The sequence below is a fragment of the Malus sylvestris genome, chromosome 5, assembly GCF_916048215.2.
Source record: "Malus sylvestris chromosome 5, drMalSylv7.2, whole genome shotgun sequence".
Lineage (NCBI taxonomy): Eukaryota > Viridiplantae > Streptophyta > Magnoliopsida > Rosales > Rosaceae > Malus > Malus sylvestris.
Window position 1 is genome coordinate 7169126 of NC_062264.1, and position 19777 is coordinate 7188902.

General features: G+C 39.7%; 3 protein-coding genes across 3 annotated transcripts; 2 read left to right on the forward strand and 1 right to left on the reverse strand.

The window, feature by feature from the left end:
• The first annotated feature begins 7072 nt into the window (after positions 1-7072).
• On the forward strand, positions 7073-9783 carry LOC126624814 (uncharacterized). The gene is made up of 4 exons (XM_050293925.1): positions 7073-7442; positions 7566-7671; positions 9158-9306; positions 9403-9783. Exons 1-4 carry the CDS (start codon positions 7302-7304, stop codon positions 9496-9498), a joined length of 492 nt encoding a protein of 163 aa, XP_050149882.1. The 5' UTR covers positions 7073-7301; the 3' UTR covers positions 9499-9783.
• An 840-nt stretch (positions 9784-10623) lies between these two features.
• LOC126621976 (FHA domain-containing protein PS1) lies at positions 10624-15008 on the forward strand. The gene is made up of 6 exons (XM_050290607.1): positions 10624-11086; positions 11184-11389; positions 11699-13573; positions 13707-13842; positions 13947-14338; positions 14423-15008. The coding sequence occupies exons 1-6, from the start codon at positions 10771-10773 to the stop codon at positions 14657-14659; spliced, it is 3162 nt and encodes a 1053-aa protein (XP_050146564.1). The 5' UTR covers positions 10624-10770; the 3' UTR covers positions 14660-15008.
• Positions 15009-15284: 276 nt separating this feature from the next.
• On the reverse strand, positions 15285-17920 carry LOC126621977 (protein SENSITIVE TO PROTON RHIZOTOXICITY 1-like). Its single transcript, XM_050290608.1, has 2 exons — positions 17756-17920; positions 15285-17062 (listed from the first exon to the last, which is right to left on the reverse strand). The coding sequence occupies exon 2, from the start codon at positions 17040-17042 to the stop codon at positions 15459-15461; it is 1584 nt and encodes a 527-aa protein (XP_050146565.1). The 5' UTR covers positions 17043-17062; positions 17756-17920; the 3' UTR covers positions 15285-15458.
• Positions 17921-19777: the final 1857 nt, after the last annotated feature.

The following is a 19777-nucleotide window of genomic DNA, read 5'->3' on the forward strand; positions in this document are numbered from 1 at the left end:
GTGGAAAGAATTGTGAGTTACTTTCATCACTTGGTTGGTGGTACGAATGTGAGTTCCTTCATCACCTTTCATCATATTTCATCACCTGGTTGATGGCACGAAGATGAGTTCCTTCTTCACCTGGTTGGTGGCATGAATGGCAAGTTGCCAAATGATATTAAAGTACGGGTTGTACATTTCATCACCTAGTTGGTGGCATGAAGGAGAGTACGGGTTGTACATTTCATCACTTGGTTGGTGGCATGAAGATGAGTTCCTTCTTTACTTGGTTGGTGGCATGAGTGGTGAGTTGCCAAATGATATTAGAGTACTGTTTGTACATTTCATCACCTGGTTAGTGGCATGAAAGAGAGTACAGGTTGTACATTTCATCACCTGGTTGGTGGCATGAAGATGAGTTCCTTCTTCACCTGGTTGGTGGCATGAGTGTCAAGTTGCCAAATTATATTAGAGTACGGGTTGTACATTTCATCACCTGGTTGGTGGCATGAAGGAGAGTATGGGTTGTACATTCATCACCTGGTTAGTGGCATGAAGATGAGTTCCTTCTTCACCTAGTTGGTGGCATGAGTGGCAAGTTACCAAACGATATTAGAGTACGGGTTATACATTTCATCACCTGATTGGTGGCATGAAGGAGAGTACAGGTTATACATTTCATCACTTGGTTAGTGGCATGAAGATGAGTTCCTTCTTCACCTGGTTAGTGGCATGAGTGGCAAGTTGCCAAATGATATTAGAGTACGGGTTATACATTTCATCACCTGGTTGGTGGCATGAATGAGAGTACGGGTTATACATTTCATCACATGGTTGGTGGTACGAAGATGAGTTCCTTCTTCACCTGGTTGGTGGCATGAGTGGCAAGTTGCCAAATGATATTAGAGTATGGGTTGTACATTTCATCACCTGGTTTGTGGCATGAATATGAGTTCCTTCTTCACCTGGTTGGTGGCATGAGTGGCAAGTTGCCAAATGATATTAGAATACGGGTTGTACATTTCATCATCTAGTTGGTGGCATGAAGGAGAGTACGGGTTGTATATTTCATCACCTGGTTGGTGGCATGAAGGAGAGTACGGGTTGTACATTTCATCACCTGGTTGGTGGCATGAAGATAAGTTCCTTCTTCACATTTCATCACCTGGTTGGTGAGAATAAGGGCAAGGTGTCGAGGCACATTGTAGCAAGTGTCGAAGACACAAAGTATGTTGAACCCTTTTGAAGCACAATTGGCTTATGTATGGATGTGTTGGAATGTATGATGTTTATGTATGAACGTGTTGGAATGTATGATGTTTATGTATGAATGTGTTGGAATGTATAATGTTTATGTTGATTGATATGAGTGATACTTATGAATGTTTTGCTATGCATGAAGGGATCCATGTTTTTGATATGTGAACCATGTTGGTTGTAACACTTAGTATCACATACTTTGTGTCAAAGTACGCATGTTGAAGCTCTGAGTTGGAGTATAAGGGTAGGTCAACGTAGACCAAGTGTTCCAGTGCTAGGAACGCAAAAGACTCAGAAGAAGTTGTATGAATTCCCTATTCTTTAAATATTTGCCGAATGGCTTGTGTGACAAAAGATCTCAAGCGGTTGAAAGTAAAAACATTTGTAATATGTATGCCTTTTTATAATAGCATTTCCTTCAGTACCTAATCCTCCACTTTGAAAGAGTGAGGCTTGGCCCCATAATCAAAATAGTCGATGGTACGTTCACCCCTGGTTGTCTTGATACGAACTTTTATCCCTCTTGTTGTAATGGGCTTGTTGAGAGTAAAAATCATTCCTCTTACCAAGAGACAGATACGTTTGGTGACTTAGCGAGTAGCTAAATGAGGCAGGAGATGATGCAATGGGTGTCTGAATGGCCAATATCTCATCACTTGGTAGAACTTGACTTCCATTTCCCATTTGTTGATAGGGGTTAACCATATGGGGGTTCCCTTAGTATGTCCTTGCTTTAGTGAAGGCGTGGTTGTAAGCATGTGCCATCACCTCAGAGTAAGTCTTCCAAGTGTTGGCATTGATCATGTATTTGAAGAAACAATCATGTAGGCCTGCCGTGAAGGCCTTGAGGGTAATCTTGTCATCTGCCTCAGCGCAGCGAGAATACTCATGACTGAAACGACCAACATACTATCGTAGTGACTCGTCCGGCTTCTGGCGAATAGTGTACAAGTCATCTGCATAATGCAAGTGATCAGTCTGGAAGATGTGTTGAAAGACAAACAGTTTCCTCAATTCCTCAAATGAGTCTACTGTCTCAGGTGGAAGACGGCAATACCAGTTTAGAGCTCTGCCAGAGAGGGTGGAGGGGAAGAAAAGACATCGCTCTTCGTCGGTGTGCATCTGATATGCCATGGTGGACTCAAAGAGGTTAAGGTGTTCAATTGGGTCCTCATTTCCAGTATAGAGTTGTAAAACAAGCTTTTGTTTTGTCTTCGCTTGAATAAGGGTGTTGAGGATCCTTCTTGTGAGAGGGCCAAGCCTGGGTTGGTTCCAATCAGGTATCTCAGCCTGACGTTCGGCCTTCAACTTGTTTACTTCCTCACAGAGCTGTAGGATAAGGGGGTCTTGAGTGGAGTCATGTACCACTGGAATTTTCTTTCGTAAGTATCCATCGCATCTTGGAAGTAGGAAAGTTTGAGCAAGGGTGTGTGGTTTTTTCTTAGACTCGCCGTACTGACTTCTAGGGCGAGTCTGTCGGAATACCTCAGAGTCCCTCGTACCTTCATGTTCCTCTGGGACCTGTCGTTCCTTCCCTAGATTGACAGCTGGCCTGGGTCATGGGAGGGGACCGAATCTTTCAAAAACCCTTGGGTCATTGATCTTCAAGCATATGTGGAGGGGATTCTCTCAACGTTGCTTTAGGAAGTCTCGGCAGTTACGATAAACGGCTTTCGATCCTTCCAACCCTTCTTCAATGAGGTGTCTTCCTCCACTTCTTCTACTTCGGGTCGAAGCATCTGGCTTGAGAGAAGTCTCACGTTGATCAATGTTTTGTTGATTAGCTCACTCCTCATCAGGGATACCCATGTCAAAGGGAGGTGACCCTCCGTGTTGGGGGGCACCCAGATGATAGTTGATGTTCACAGGGGCAACGAGCTCGTGTGTTTGAGTACGCCTAATTTCGTGGAGCGTCTCAAAGAGCTTCTCATACTGCTCCTAGAGTACCTCATTCTTCATTGCTATCTTGTTATTCTAAGCTTACATCTCATCGACTTTAGCTTGAAGAGCAACCCTTTTTCCTTCCTTCTTTCGTTACTTCGCACTAGGTGCAAGATGGGTGTCATTCTGTGTGTTGTGGCTTCTTTCGCTCCCCATGTTGGAGAGGGATGCCTGGTCAAAATAGAGTGTAGGAATGGTGGAAACCAGCTTGGCAAAGCTGAAGAGACTGGGAATAAGTGTCGTTCCCATAAACGGCGCCAAATGTTGATGCACAAAATCAGTGAGGACTTTGGTACAACAGAAAATGTTAAGTTTGTGACATTCGCTAGATTGCTCCGGTCACTAGTGTAGATAAGTATGTAAATGGATAGAGACCAGGAAGCAAACACAAGATGTATGTGGTTCACCCAGATTGGCTACGTCCACGGAGTAGAGGAGTTCTCATTAATTGTGAAGGGTTTACACAAGTACATAGGTTCAAGCTCTCCTTTTGTGAGTACTAGTGAATGATTTAGTACAAATGACATTAGGAAATATTGTGAGAGAATGATCTTTATTTATAGAAGAGAGTTGCTAGTTTCATTCTGACATTGACATGTGTCGTGTTGTGATTGGCTTCAGATGTTGACACTTGTCGCACTATGATTGGCTTCTGATGTTGACACGTGTTGCGCTGTGATTGGCCTCCTGGTTGGAGGGAAACTCTTTTAGGTCCTTGACGGTATAACATTGACCGGTGCTCAGTAGTTTCGGGATTGGTCAAGTATGGTACAAACACCATACATTTTTGGTAAGGTAATGGTATTCAAAATCATTACTAGTGGTATATCGTACCGTACCACTACTATTAATACTATATCATTTATTTATTCATTTATATATATAATTAGGTATTATTATCATTATATATGCACTTTAATTTTTTTCCTAGTCATTTATCCAATCATCTCACCCTCTAACCTCTACTTTCCCAATAAAAAAACCTAAGCCTTCTTGCGTTGCAACTCTTCATCTTTTCACTATTTAGCCACCGACTTCATCTCTATTGCTCAAGTTCCGACGACTCTCTCTCTCTAGAGTCCATCTCATCTTCTCCTTCATCAAATTGGGTTGTCTTTCTCCCTGGCTTCGTCCATCAAGTTAATTTTTGTACAATTTTAAAGAATGTAGAGATGGAATTTAGGAATCCTTGTCCTATTTTTTAAGGGATATTGGGTTCTTTCAACAATTCTTCCATCTATTCACTTCTTGTTTCTTAAATGAATCTCTATAAAATTCTCATAATTAAATTCAAAAAATTTAGATACCCAACAGGAGTGGCCAGAACACGTTTGGGCCCTGAATTGGGTTGGAAACAAAAAAATAAAATTTTGGCCCCAAAGAATGGCCCAAAACAAAGTGGTAATTACAATTATCATACCATGTCAACCGAACTATTTGGCATGCTGAAATTCGGTATATCGAAAGTTTGGCATGGTAATCGTAATAGATTTTGTCATACCAAAAGTTTGGTATGGTAATTGGTACATGGGTTTTGGTACGATAATCGTACCAATACCACCCCTAGCTATTTACACCGGCCTATCTGGATGGTCACTGTCCAGTTAACTTTCCAAACAATAGCGTTATTTTTCCATGTGATTGGATGTGGTTGTGGTCGAAAATTTTTATTGTATTTCTACTAGATTTGTAATCATGGAATTATATTCTGGGTGATGATGTTTTTCCATGTGATCAGCTATTTCTTCATTATCTTCCACCGCAGAATTCTCGGTATAGCTGTCAGATCTGCCATCTTGTAGTAACGTACGGGCTTCTCAAATTGGGGAATTTTTTCCGTATGCCCACATCTGCACGTATTCCTCAATAATTAATACTCAATCACATTAATAAAGTCAATTTTACCAACGAAAGCAACACACATTACCTGAAAATCGTACAAAAATCCTTTGCAGCCCTATTTGGATCGTAGCCCTCTTTGTTCCCCTATCTTCTTTTTCTTCCTCCTTATCTCCCTCACCATCCTCCTCAACTCTACCTCTACCTCTTCTTAAAGCAGCAAATGAAAGGTTGTCATGAAGTTGTTCGAAGAAGATGGAACCCCATGAAAAGTTGTTGAACCTATCCTTTTCTTTCACGAGGTGGAGGTAGTTTAGATTCACAACAACGTTGTTTTTTGCCCCTATCAATACAACCTCAGAAAAGTATACCAAACCTAGCTTGAAGGAATTTTCCTTGTTCTTGCACTTAAATGCCCTTTCAAGCTTCTCGTAAATCACAAATATTTTTTGGTGATTTTCTTGACGGCGGCTTTGGCTTTACCTTTCCCCTTTTCCTTCATCCCCTTGCTATTTTCACCTACTAACCCTAATTTAGTGGGAAAATACTCCCTTAGCTGCCTAATCCTTTATGGCTCAAGCTCTATATCATGGGGTTCGTCACATCGAAGCCTAGTAATGAGGTAGAAGTCCTGCTTTGCAAACTGGGTCAATTCACAACCTATTAAATAAGTCAGCCCCTCTAGGTCTTTAACCCCTTGATTTGCCACTCTATGGAACAACTCATGGACCAATTTCCTGATGAAGACCAATTCATCCACACTCTACAGGTGGCCAAAGCAGGATGCCCTAAAAGCATAAAGTTGTGCCTCATTAAACTTCTACCTAATCAATCGTAACACATGGGAGGCTTGGGATAGGTTGTTAACCCTTCCTTATACACTTCTTCTTCTTTGGTTGCTAGTTGAACACCCTGGGTTGTCATATCTTGTACACATAACAATACACAGACAACAATCAACAACACATAACCTTACAACAAACTGTCACCAAATTTCATAGTTATACATCTACTGGAAACAGAGTATCATTACGTAAGCAATTTCAAGTCCCACCACAAAATTAACAATAACAACAAATAACCTTACAACAACCTGCCATCAAAGTTTCATAGTTATAAATTTACTGTGAATAGTGCTCATTACTTAAGCAATTTCAAGTCCCACCCATAAAATTAACAATACTTAGATGAAAAAAAATCAATCTTTACCACCATAAAATTAGCAATAATTCAGATACAAAATCAATCCCTATTTAAAACTAGAACATTACCAAAACAACAAATAACGACCCAGCCTCTACATAACCCGTCAGCATAGCTTCATAACTTCACAACGCACCCAATTTTTTCAAAAATTTCACATATATGCACAAAATTCAGCTAGTTACATCAACAAACATGCATAATTAACCTTACACCTACTTAAATTTATACTAAATAACAAAATTAACAAAATTAAATTCTAGGGTTCCATTTTCAAAACTCACCAAATTTGAAATTCACTGGGGAATCAAATATGATGTCAGTTATCGCTAAAGCACTCTGAACCCAACTTGAATAAAGTGAAAATCACGTCTTTTCTGTGGAACCGACAACACAGCCTTCAACCAAACTCCCCTGATTTCCTTCACTGTTGTCTGGAATTTCTATGAGGTCGGAGAACACAAGCACATACTATAATTGGGTTTGGAATAAGAAGCAAATTTTCGAACAAAAATGATGTTTTCAATGACAAGGATGTTTGAGCAAACACAGGTGAGGGAGAGTTTTTGGAGGAGGACAAGACTAATTAAACATGGCAAGTGTTGATGTCCGAGGTAGTTTAAATCCCAAGACATTTTGAACTCATACCGGGTATCATTTTCATTAAGTGACGAGTCATTTATGATCCGGTTTGACCCTAAGCTCATTATGATAGATTTGTTTTCAGCCATTAAATTTTCATCTAACGGCCCAGATCCCCTCTGCATGTAAGGTCCGCACCTTAGAAATAGCGATCAAGCAATTCCCAAATAAATAAGAAAGTGGAAATTGGCCGGCCCATTTTATAGTTTTTGGGTCGACTTGGACTTTACTTCATCTCCTCTCGTCTCTCCTCTCTACAACGTTGGACTTATCAGACTAATAACAGCGACACTCTCAGCTTTGGATCTGAGAAGAAGAATTCAGAAAGAGGAGAGAGAGAGACTCGATCATTATTTATTCTTCCAGAAATTAAAAGAAGAAAGAAAAGAAGGAGGTAGAAGGTAGAAGAAGAAAGGAGCAGTGTGAGAGAGTGAGAAATGGAGCAGGTTCGGTCGGCAGTGGAGGAGCACCTGGATCAAATGGCAGATCTCGTCCAGAAATTATCCGCAGAGTTACGTTCTGGTCTTGCACCTGCTGTGAACACTTTCTTGGGCTTTTTCCACGCCATCGACTGGAAGGTACCTCCATTCTCTCTCTCTCTCTCTCTCTCTCTCTCTCTCTCTCTCTCTCGCTGTTTGGTTTCCCAGAAAGTAAACAAATTTGAAAAGAAAATCTAATTTTATATAATGGGTGATTGGCAGGAACCTTGGTTGATGGGTTTAATGGGGATGCATCTTGTGTTTCTGATAGTAGCCATTACCTCCAGGAGGAATCTCAACTTCCAAATGTTTCTGTTCCTTTCGGCATGTAAGTTCGTTTTATATTGCTTTCATATGAAATTTGTATTATAGTTAGTGTTCTGTGTTGTTTGCGAGGTCGCGTAACGTGTGATTGTGCCTTCAGTCAATCTGTGAAGGATTGTTCTTCCCTTACAACAATATATAGAGTAGTTGTTTGATGAAACATATAATGGGTTATGGCTGAAATGCTTTCATTTAGGTTAGATTTATGCCTTGTCTTTCGTCCTTTTGTGGCTTGAGCAAAATCGCTTTTTTTTCGCTTGTGGCTAGATCGTTGATGAAACATATAATGTGTGCTTGTCCTTTTGCATACTTTTAACATTAGAATGAGTTGATTCCAGAAGCAATTTTACTGCGAAATTTAAAAGCATAATTGAGAATGGTAATTGGGGCTGACCCCGACAAGGTCCGAGCAGCTTGTTTATTGTCTTGGTTCAAAAGGGGGAAAATGCTTGTAATGAAACCTGGGGTTCTACTCTGGTTCTACTAAGTATTGGTCAGTTTATATGGTTATACAAGGCCAAAACTCATTGCATTTTTAGCAAGGAAATTGGTTCGTTTATATGGTTCTAATGAAACCTTGTGATATGGTAGCAGAGATCCTCTTTTATTCGATTGGATTTTCAGCAAAAGAATTTGGATTTATGTGCTGCTAGATGCAGCCCAATTCATTTTCATCAAATGATTCTGATTGCCTCCAAGGAGACTTGTGCTTTGATAGTTCGATGGAGACTTTCAAACATGGTTTGAGGATCTGGTTTGATGAGGGAACATAAAACTGAGGAACAAACTCGATCAAGCTATAACTTTTTTCCTAGTTGTTAGGCAAGATGCCATAGGAACCTTGACCAAGCTTTATATCAAACTGGGAAGGGAGTGCCAAAGGATTGTTCAGGAATTCCTTGGCCTTTACTAGGCACAACTTTTCTCAAAAGGTTGGTACAACACCCAATCATTTGGCCATTTATTTAATCACTTTGTGCTTTTGTATTTGAAGCTTTAAATATAAATAGATTTTTTGTATTTCGCGTGCTGTTTGATTTCTCCAGAATATGTATGAATCTCTTCCGTTTCGATTTCTGGTTATTTAGGAAATCCATTGAAACATCTGATATCAGTCCCGAAGAAAGAACTGCAAAAAATACTACTATTTTGGTGGCCTTGTTTCTCTTTAGGGTTTGGATCATTTGTTTATTCTTTATCAGAAGATTGATGTTTTCAAAACATTATGCGTGAATCGTACAACTAGTATATCTTGTTCCTCATACCTTTTGTAGAAGCTTGTTAATGGAGAATTGTAGTAATTTCCAGTTTTCGAGATTAGTTGGAAACTTTGCCAACTCAGTCACCAACCAGTACTTATCACAAGGGGTTATAGAATATTTTCATGTCCTTTGGGGTTTGCTTTCAGAACAAGGGTGGAACTGAGCATGTCAACTTACATATGTTCCTATTGCCTATCTAGATACTTATATGTGGAAATTGTTTTGCAGTGGCTGGAGTATATCTTGCAGAGAGTCTGAATAGTTTCCTGCGTGCGAACTGGAAGAGCTTTGCCAGTCAGGATTATTTTGATGAGGGTGGAGTTTTTCTCTCAACACTCTGGTCTGGGCCTCTTCTCGTCATTGCAATCATAATTTTGGTTAGTACGTGCGTTTCATATTCAACTATTGTTGTATCTTGTCTGATTCCGTATTTTCAATTCTTTGTTTTAACATGAATCTAATTTCTTTCACAGGTAAACACACTCTTTTCCTTATGTCGCCTGATTGTTAAGTGGAAAAGAGCTGAGCTAAGACATCGTGCAAGGCTTTCTCAAAGCAAGCAGGATTGAGCTCCTCTCGTGCCGGATAGCCAGCCAAATGAATATGGGGTTTGCCCTTCTTGGCTTTTTATTTCAGAACTTTTTGTGTCTTGGTGATGCCATCGTTACAAGTAAGATGTGAGTTGGGATAAGTTTTTCCCGTCCGAGTCATGAATTACATAAGGGACCAACTAAAGCATTGTGCTCAAGGTTCCCATATCAGAATCTTTTTTATTGTAACGTCAAATTTTGACCTATTTTTTTGTACGATAATTGATCTCAATCCGTGTATGATAGTTTTGGCCGTTAATTTCTTGTGGATGGGATCCTGTACCGTTTGATATGTGGGACGGGACAGAACAGAGTGGAACGAGGCGTTCCGTCCCACGTTTGGTTTCAAACTCTCGTTTGCTAAAATTGCGTCTCTTGCACTGCACTTATAATCTGTCACGCTGAGTCCCCGTTTTTGTTCATCTGAGTTGTCAATGATTGGATTTTCTTGTTCATTCCGATGAGCCATATAATGTTCTAGTTTCTACAAACTCAAATGAACAAAGACAATGACTTGATTAGTCTGTCAAAGACAATCTAGTAACCTAATGAAGGCCTTCAAAAAAGACCCCTGCAAACACTCTCAGCATCCTCCAACTTCAAATTCCAAACCAGATGAGTTATATGATGATGTACAAACCAATACAAGGTTGAAGCCTAAACCGAATACAAACCAATCAGATCGAACCAAGACCTAACTAAACTAGTTATTTTATTAGGTTCAATTTCAATTTTATGTATGAAAGTGAACTGAACCCAACGACACTCACCTTTCTCCTTGCCATGTCTGCCTTTGCATTTTTTTGAAATTTTTAATTAAGCAAACCTTTGTTTATTATTTTTTTTTTTTAAAGTGGGACAATTGGTGGCAAGTCACGGTTATCCACACCTTTAAGGGGTTGAGAAGACTCACATAGGCATTTTAGTTTTCCTCTGCCCACAAGTCTGGCTTTCACACCAACAGCGAGAAGACTCACATAAGCAACCCTTTATTTATTTATTGAACATTTCTTTTCTTAAAATCTTTAGAATTTAGAATTTAGTTTTAAAATCCGAAAATTTAGTCGGCCTTAAATAATAAATAGCCGTTATATAATTGAAAAAATCACAACGGTAGCCTTTTTGAAATAAAATCCCTGCACAAGCTCCCACATATTTTCTCCAGGAATCACAACAATTCGTCATCTCTCTCTCTCGCTCTAAAACCTAGTTTGCCCTACGCAAAATTCAAATTTTGAGCAAAGAACAGTCATGGCGAACGAGAAAGTGAACAGGAAACTGAACGGAGAAGAAAATGAAGAAGAAGAGGAGCCGAAAATCCCCGTCTTCACGGTCCTCAAGAACGGAGCCATTCTCAAGAACATCTTTATCGTCAACAAATCCCCCCCGCCGCCGCACTCCAAACCCATCTCCGCAGTCCACCGGAAAACCCATGAAGAAATCTTGATCGTTGGCCGACACCCGGACTGCAACATCGTCTTGACTCACCCCAGCATCAGCAGATTCCACCTCCAAATCCTCTCCGACCCCTTTTCCCAAAAGCTCTCTCTCACCGATTTGTCTTCAGGTAACTATTTATTTGGCATTTCATTCAATTTTCTTTAATTAAATGAGAAAATCCCAAAATATATGGCTTGTTGGGTTAATTGGGGTTTTTGTTGCAGTACATGGGACTTGGGTTTCGGACAAGAAGATCGAGCCGGGAGTTCGAGTGGAGCTGAGCGAAGGGGACAGGCTCCAGCTTGGTGGTTCCAGCAGGGTCTACAGCCTGCACTGGATTCCTATGAGTCGGGCCTATGATTCTGAAACCCCTTTCGTGCCATTCATAGAGCACGAAGATGATGAAAGTGCAGAACAAGTAGTGGACCAGGTAAGAAATTATGTAGCTTGTTTATTTTGGACATGAATTTGAGGTATGCCTAAAAGATTGTTGGTTGAATTGTTCTTGATTATGTTCTTAATTTCATACATCTTTGAATTATTACGAATTGAATTGAATGGATAGTGTGGAATGCCCAAAAGAAAAGATTGTTTCTTGAATGGTTTTTCGTTCTGCTGCTTGTTCAATCTGTTTCGTATTTTATCCGAATTGAGTTGAATTGAATTGAATAGGGAATTTCCAGTTGCCAATGACCTTTATACAAATTTTCTTTTGCGTTTTCTATTTGGTTTCGTGCAGTGGGAGAATTCTTTGTCAGCTGAAAACAAAAAACCTGAATCTCCAGATTCAAATTCAGAGGGTATAGAATCGTCATCCTCCGATGAAATTGTGGGAGTAATTGGGAAGATGGACGTCCCATCAGCACCTCCGCTGCCGGAAAATGCCATTTACTCAGTCTGTGATCAAAGTGAAGAAGGTGGTGAGAACTTATCAAAAGGTAGCGGTGAAGAGAATGAAGTGTCAAGCTTCTGGGCATTTGGAACGGAATCGGTGAACCTGTTTATGAATATGGAAGAATCTAATCCTAGTCGAAAGGAAAACCAGCACCTACAGCCTTACTGTGTCACAGAAGAGGTTTCTGAAAGAGAGAACCCAGAGAATTCCGTTTTTACTGCAGAGGAAGGAGAAGCTTATCATGCTGTGCATGTGCCTGAGGAAACTGAGAACCAAAGCCAATTGGGAAAAGACCATGGAAAGAATGATCTTTCGCCTCTTGTGACTGGGGAAATCCTCGAGGAGACTAAAATTCAGCTAATTGAGAAAGAAAATCTGACCCCGGAATCAAAACCAAACTTGCCAGTCAACCTGAATGCTGAACATTCTACCGGTGAAAAGGAAGATGAGGCATATCCTGCTACTCAAGTACCTGAGGAATTTGAGAGCCAAGGCCCTTCGAGAAAATATCAGGGACAGATTGATTGTATATGTCTTTCCTCTGGACCTCGGGTGATGGAGAACTCATCCTTGCGGACTGGGGAAGTCCTTGAGGAGGACAAAGATGAACAAATTCCAGAAGAAAACCTGACCCGAGGACCAAAACCGAACTTGCTGATTAGCCAAAAGTTCGAACATTTTGATGAAAAGGAAAAGGAAGCTTATGCTGCTGCTTCTGTACCTGAGAAACTTGAGAACCAAAGCCCATTGGGAAAAGATAATGGACAGACTGATATTTCATGTCTTTTTTCTGGACCTCTTGTGATGGAGAACTTATCATTGCCAATCGGGGAAGTCCTCAGGGAGACCAAAGATCAGAAAGTTGTAGAAGAAAGCCTGACCCCAGAACCAAGATCCAGCTTGCCCTTTAACCTGAATTTTGAACATTCTGATGAAAAAGAATGTCTAGTGGATGTGAGTTGTGGAGAATCGGAAAACAAAAGCGTGGCACCAGAAGATCATGAAAAGAGGGATACAAGCATTTCTTCTGCACTTCTTGTGACAGAATCTGGAAACTCATCTATGTCAGAGATAATGGATGACAAAGAGAGCCAGACCACACAATCTCTCTTTACTGCAGCAGGACAGCCTGAATCGGAATTCTGTGAAAGTCCTCCACTGAGATCAGAGAATAAATCAAGTACGAGGATGGGAAGCGTTTGGGCAAGAAGAGGCAAACCTGCTAGTGCTGTAAAGCTTCAAACAGAGAAGAGCAGAGGAAAATCTACAGAGGCTGGGTATGATGATGATATTGAAGAGGACGAGGAGATCTTTACTCCAGACAAGGAAAATTTCACCCCAAATACTATTCGACTGAGGTCTTTGAAAAAGAAGGGTACGATAAAAGTTAAGCATTCCAAATCAAGCACATCATCCTCGTCGAAGCTAAATCTAGTCTCCAATATCCATCAACAAGAGCTGATTGAATCCCCAGGAAAAGAGAACCAGATAATGAAGGAACTCCAGGAAACAAAATTAGTAGGAAATACTTCTGGAAATCAAGCAAGGGTGGAGAAAAAGTTGACAGTAACAAAATTAAGAAGAGAAAGGATTCCCTTTCAATCACTAAAAAGCTCCGGAGGCAAGAACATATCAGAAGACTCGGTCCCTAACACAGAGACAAAAAGCAGCATATCTTTCAGTTCTACTAAAAATAAGGAGGTCGCCAATGCACACTCTGTAAGTTGGTCAATACTCGGTTAAATTTTTCATAAATTTATTGCCACAGCTCTAACTTTCTTCCATGAATTTATTTCCATGGCTGTAACTAGCTTTATCGAGCATAGACATGTAACTCAAAGTTAATTTTCAGAATAAATCTGTTGGAGAAGGAAAGAGGAGCTGGACTATGGTTGCAGACGCTACTACTCTTCTAGACAAGGAATCAGGGAAGTCATTGCAGTTTCTACAAGGTCTTAAGGGGACTCAGTTAATCATTCCAAGAATGGGTAATGAAATTTGAATACGTGCATCAGTTTTCTTGCCTGGTCATTTTATTTGCTAAGTAACATTGTTGCTGATGATTGTTAATGCACTCGCTTATTGTAAACAGTTATACAGGAACTGGATTGCTTGAAGCAACGTGGCAGCCTTTTCAGAAAGAAAGCAGAGGCTGAATCGGTTCTGGAATGGATCGAAGAATGTATGGTTAAAACAAATTGGTGGATCCATGTCCAGAGCTCAATGGAAGATGGAAGACTGATTGCTCCAACCCCTCCTGTTTCTCCGCAGTCTCTATTTAGCGAGAAGAGTTGGTGCTTTCCTTCTGGGACAACGGGCTCATTGACTTTTTCGAGGTGTGGGAGCACGATGGACCTTGTATCACCCTCCCCAGAAGACCATATCCTAGATTGTGCTCTTTTACATAGAAGGATGAAGAGGAACGATGGACAACTTATCCTTCTCAGTAATGATGTTACCCTGAAGATCAAAGCCATGGCAGAGGTAATGATGCTACAACTAGTACTTTAACCATTCTTGCGCATAATGCAGGTGTTTTTTTTAAACATGATTTTGGTTTTGTTTCAGGGTTTGCTTTGTGAGACAGCTCAAGAATTTCGTGAGAGTCTGGTGAACCCACTTTCTGAGAGGTTTATGTGGCCGGACAGTTCTCCCTGTGGGCGTACATGGTCTTACTCCGGCAATGTAGCTTTGAGAGAAAAGTACAATAGCTGCGGCCCTCTGAAGAAGTTGTCAAATGGTGAAGGTGCAAAGGGCTTGAAGCTCATTCTGCACCACAATTCTCATTACGGGCAGATCCGTTAGATGAACTTAAAAACAGTGTTCATTTCCGTTCTCAACTCAAGTTGTAATGGTGTTGTTATGTCGAGCAAAATGATGCCGAAGAAGTTGACTTATTTGTGCTTTATCAAGCACTTCAACTTCTTTATTTCAACTGATTTTATCAAGAACTTGAGGATTCAAATTGTCCTCATGTGTCGGTTTTTCTGAAAGTAATATCCTATTGATTAAAGAAAGAACAAACTTGTATGCACAAAGGATAAGGATCGCCTCATCAAAACCTTGTCGGGGATGTAAGGGATTAGATCAAGAACTTGAGGATTCGAAATCTGTTGTTATGCATCATTACATCATTCAAATAAAACGATGCTTTAAGGAGCTCTGATTCAAATTCTTTATGAAATATACGTATAACATGTTTGAAGCCTCGAATGAAAGTTTTTGTTTTTGTTTTTGAGTTCATCAATATTTTTACACTAAAGGGGGGGGAGTTTGGCTAAGCCACACAATGGGCAACCTAATTTGGTATCGAATTCACTATCCACGAGATTCGAACCTTAGACCTCTCACTTATAAGTGAAGAGGAATACCACCAAACCGTAGTAAAGTGGCGAAAGTTCTTGTTTCTCAAGAGCAAGGGACCGAGACAAATTCAAATTCTGTATGCATTATTATTCAGGATATATGGGATCACCTAAAACTTACAACAAGCTCCAAACTGGCAAAGAAAACCATTTATTTAAGCTCAAGAATTCATAAACATATGGGATCATCTAAAACTTACAGTTCTTATAGGAAATCATACACTAGGGGCGAGTCATCATTACTGTCGATGAAGATTGTTGAAATTCGACTCACCTCCTCCAGTTTTGTGAGTGTAATTACAAGACCCTGGCATAAGAAACGAGAATGAACTCTCTGTATCCTCAAACGGGGGTCGAGGGAACTCTTGAAACCCATCAAAATTACAGGTTTCAAAATTCAATGGAGAGAAGTAACTGGTCGGATCATCAACACTTTCTTTCACGTCCATGAGACTTTGAGCTGCACCACCTCCACCAGGAGCAGTGGAGCTAACACTGAAGTTTATGCTTCCAACTCTGTTTGACGCTTCACTGCCTTCCCCGTGGTCTGCTGGCCCTAGAGTTCCTTTTGTTTCATCGAGGGGTATGGCAGGAGTGTGGCCTTGAAAAAGGGTAATGTGCCCAAAAAGCTTGTCTTTCCTCGAGAAGGTGGTGCCACAAGAACAAAGCCACTTGTCTATACCACAATGCTTCTCATGAGTTTTCAGATCCGCAATAACAGAGAACTTCTTGGTATTGCATCTGCTGCAAGTGTAACTTTTGTCACAGTGGGTTCTCTTGTAGTGATTCTTGACACACAAAATAGTCTTCAAAGGCTGAAACTTTTTGTAATCCTTGTTCCGCTTGCAGCCGGCATAAGGGCATGAATACCTTTTGATAAGGGTTGGTTCAGAGCTGGATTCTTTGTTGGGTTTTGCAAGTGCTGCTGCAGTTTTGTACTCGTCTCCATGACCTCTCATGTGCATCCTTAAATTTGCATCCCGCTTGAATCCCTTTCCGCAAATTGCACAGAAGTGAGTGTGAGGTGCAAGGATTTCTTCTTTCTCTAACTGTAAAATTTCGTAGCTACCAGGCGGAAGGTTCTCACCTTCATCAGCATCCTCCTCATCTTTGGTTTCATGTTCTTCAATATGCTCAGTCCCATAATTACTTATTAGATCAGTCTGGTTGGCCTGATCAGCTAATTTGCTTCCGCTATTAATTTGCATCTTAACACCCGCATCATTTCCTGCTGCAGAAGGAATAAATGACCCACCAAGCTGCCCAAACTGTCCTGTAGAAGGTAACGTGGTGGAAAGCGTATGCTTCACAGATGGTAGAAGACTACCTGCTGTCGAGATCAACTGAGCAATTATTGAAGTAAGATCGGCAGTTATGAGCTGCTGTTGCTGAGCCACAAGTTCATCTGGTCGTCCTAGAACTTGACCTCTCCGGCCAACAATCACATGCACTAAATCCTGAAGCTGATGGATCTTTTGTTCCAGGAATGTGAGATTGTTCAACGTCATTCTTGCATCCCAGTCTTGGATTTTATTAGGCTGCTGCACCTCATGCATCTTACCACCTTCTTGATCTGGAATTTTTGTATCATTCTTGGAGTTGCAAATGTATGACGTTTGCGAATCAGAAGGCTGGTGGAATTTCTGGAAGGACGGTTCCATCCTCATTTCATAATCTAAAACAGAGGGCCTTTCCCACTCGCGTTGATGCTGCTGCGAATTGAAATTGGTAAAAGACGGATGATCTGAGGAAATCGTATTCGTCACATCATTCCCAGTGGAAGGATTCTCCCAGGTGTCCCATTGCCTTTCTTTAGGATCCATTTCTCAATTTATATGCTCACCTGATGTATCAAAATCCAACACCAATCCAACTTAATATACGAGACAAGAGAATCGTCATTGTAAATCAAAGCAACCGCAAACAGAAATGAATCATCCAATTAAGATACAGCTGCACGACAAGCAACTGAAAATCTGAACAAATTCAATACCCAGTTTCCCCTCTGATGCTACTTTTAAGAAAACTATCATGTTCCTCACCAAATTATTCATGAAATGATTCAAAAAAATAAAATAACTTTTAGCATAAACTGTAAATATCCTCATAGGATAACAATTCTCAGAGTTAAATCATTAATCCCTACCTATTTCCCATCCAGAATTCAACTTAGTTTTCCAAAAACAATTTAGATTGATTGATTAGGAGCTTTATGTGCATATTAAATAACTTTAATGACACACTTATTGCTAATTAACAATTAAGAAACCCAAAATCTCAATTCAAGATAGCTCAAGCTGAATTATTTTCACTAAACCTAAGTAAGAAACCCAAAATCCCATCAAATATCATTCATAATTCCCAAAAGCAGCACAATCCATTTCAGTTAAACAAAACAGATTACATAAGATCCTACCACATACAAAAAATAAAATCAAAAGATCAAAAATAAAAAATAAAATATAAATATATATATACACACACACACACACACACACACATATGAGAACCCTAGAAAGGGAGGTAAGAAAATCACCAGATTGTAGAGTGCTTGTGCTTGTATGCTCTTTTGTCTCCTCTCCTTCTTCTCCCCTCAGTTGGCTGTTAAATTTATTTACTTGTTTGAGCTCAGCTGCATCTATATATATACATATACATTTCTATCTGTAGATATATATCAGCAATCTCTGTGTTTGTTTGTTTTTTTTCCAAATCTCAGCAATCTCTGCCTTACAATTTACAGTCTACACAGTGGGGCCAAAGGCTCTTAGTCAACCCCATCAATCAGACCGTTCATGGGCTGTGATCAGATCTTGATTAGCTCTGTACGGTCGAGATTTCTCACATAAAGAGACGAAGTCTGGAGTCTGATTGGAGATGTGAGGGTCCCCCTCAACTCGGGACGACTCTTTCCGTGTCTAATTATTTCTTTAGAATTTGTGGGCGATGCAATTTCAATTCGACTTGGTTTGGTTTAGTGTGCGTTATTTGACTCGTATAATAAAAAAGTTTAAAAATAATAAATCGTTTTCCAACTTGTTATTTATAATAAATACATTTGAAATTATTATTAAATCGTAATTATGAACAAGAAAATTACATTCGTTCAGACGTTAAGAGTTATGGTTTATTAAGTGTTTAAGCATTTTAAATGGGAAATGCAAAATGTTTTGAAATGACAAGTTTACACAGTGGACGAAAAAACAAAATGTAAATTATTCATCTTTACTAGAAGAGGTAAATAAAGATGTCTATTTCCTTTATTTTTTTACGTTTTTAGGAAATTATCCGTTAGATTCCTAATCTACATATTTCTCAGAATAACTCATATTTATATTTTCTAAAAAGGTAAATATGGGACTGTTACATCTCAAATGTAGACAGTGTTATAAAATAAGAAAAAGATGAATAAAATATGCGATTAGAACGAGTGGAGTGGTGGAGGTTTACTACAAAGTAAAGTAATGGAGGAGGAATGTGCGCCAACGTTTCTTCTCGGAAGGGGAAGGTGCCTTAGTTTCTTCTAGGAACATGGTCAGCATGTACAACTCTCCAATCCCCATGAGATATGACCTGACTTGGACATGTGTTGCCTGTCCAGATGACTACTCCAATTTAGCATTTGTTAAACGGTTTGATTTGGCTCAGTTTTAATGCCACTCCATGGACCTCATCTAAATGCGTTATCTTGCCTTAATAGTGTTTTTTTTTTTTTTTTTATGAGAGATTTCGTAGTGCCAAAGTTAGTAAAGTGCACTACATGAGTATTATAAAGTCACTAAATAAAGTAGAGAAATGATGACATTTAGTACTATAGTATAGTGGTATTTCTTTTTATTTGTAAGTAAAAACTCTTAGATCGATTCTCAAACAAAGGTGAATTTGATCCACATTATTGTGACTGACCTATTGTAAGGCTTGATCCACTCCCACTCCCTCTTAGTGTAGATAATATCGTTTGTTCAAAAAAAAAAAAGTGGGACTCTCCATGGACTCTTTGTCACCTCATGTTTTTGGCACAATGTTTTGTAATGTTGACATGATAATTAATATTAAACTGTAAGGTGGCAGATAGCCTATCGAGGGTCCTATTTGGAGAGAGTCTCTTTTAGTATTTCTCAATAAAGTTTTTTTCAAATGACTTATTACTTCATTACATATTCATGCATGGCATCTAGTAGCCTCAAATCTCTTTATCTAAATTGTTATTGATATAGAGACATTAAGAGGAGAGATTTAGACTAAGTGACACAATGTGTCAACCATAATTAGGCATCGAACTCTTCCTTCGTATGAGACAATGCTAATACTCTTACTTACAAATAAAGACAAATGTGCTAATACTCTTACTTACAAATAAAAACAAATATTACTAGACCACACTATAAATGACTCAGTATCCAATAATTTATAGTGCATTTTTTACAATTTACTCATCCAAACAATTTACTCATACAATTTACCCCAGCTGCCCACCAAAACTAGTTCAAAGTCCAGACCGTGCCGTGCCCACTTTAAACGGGCCGGAGTTGGGCTTGATTCGGCCTGACCCGACCCA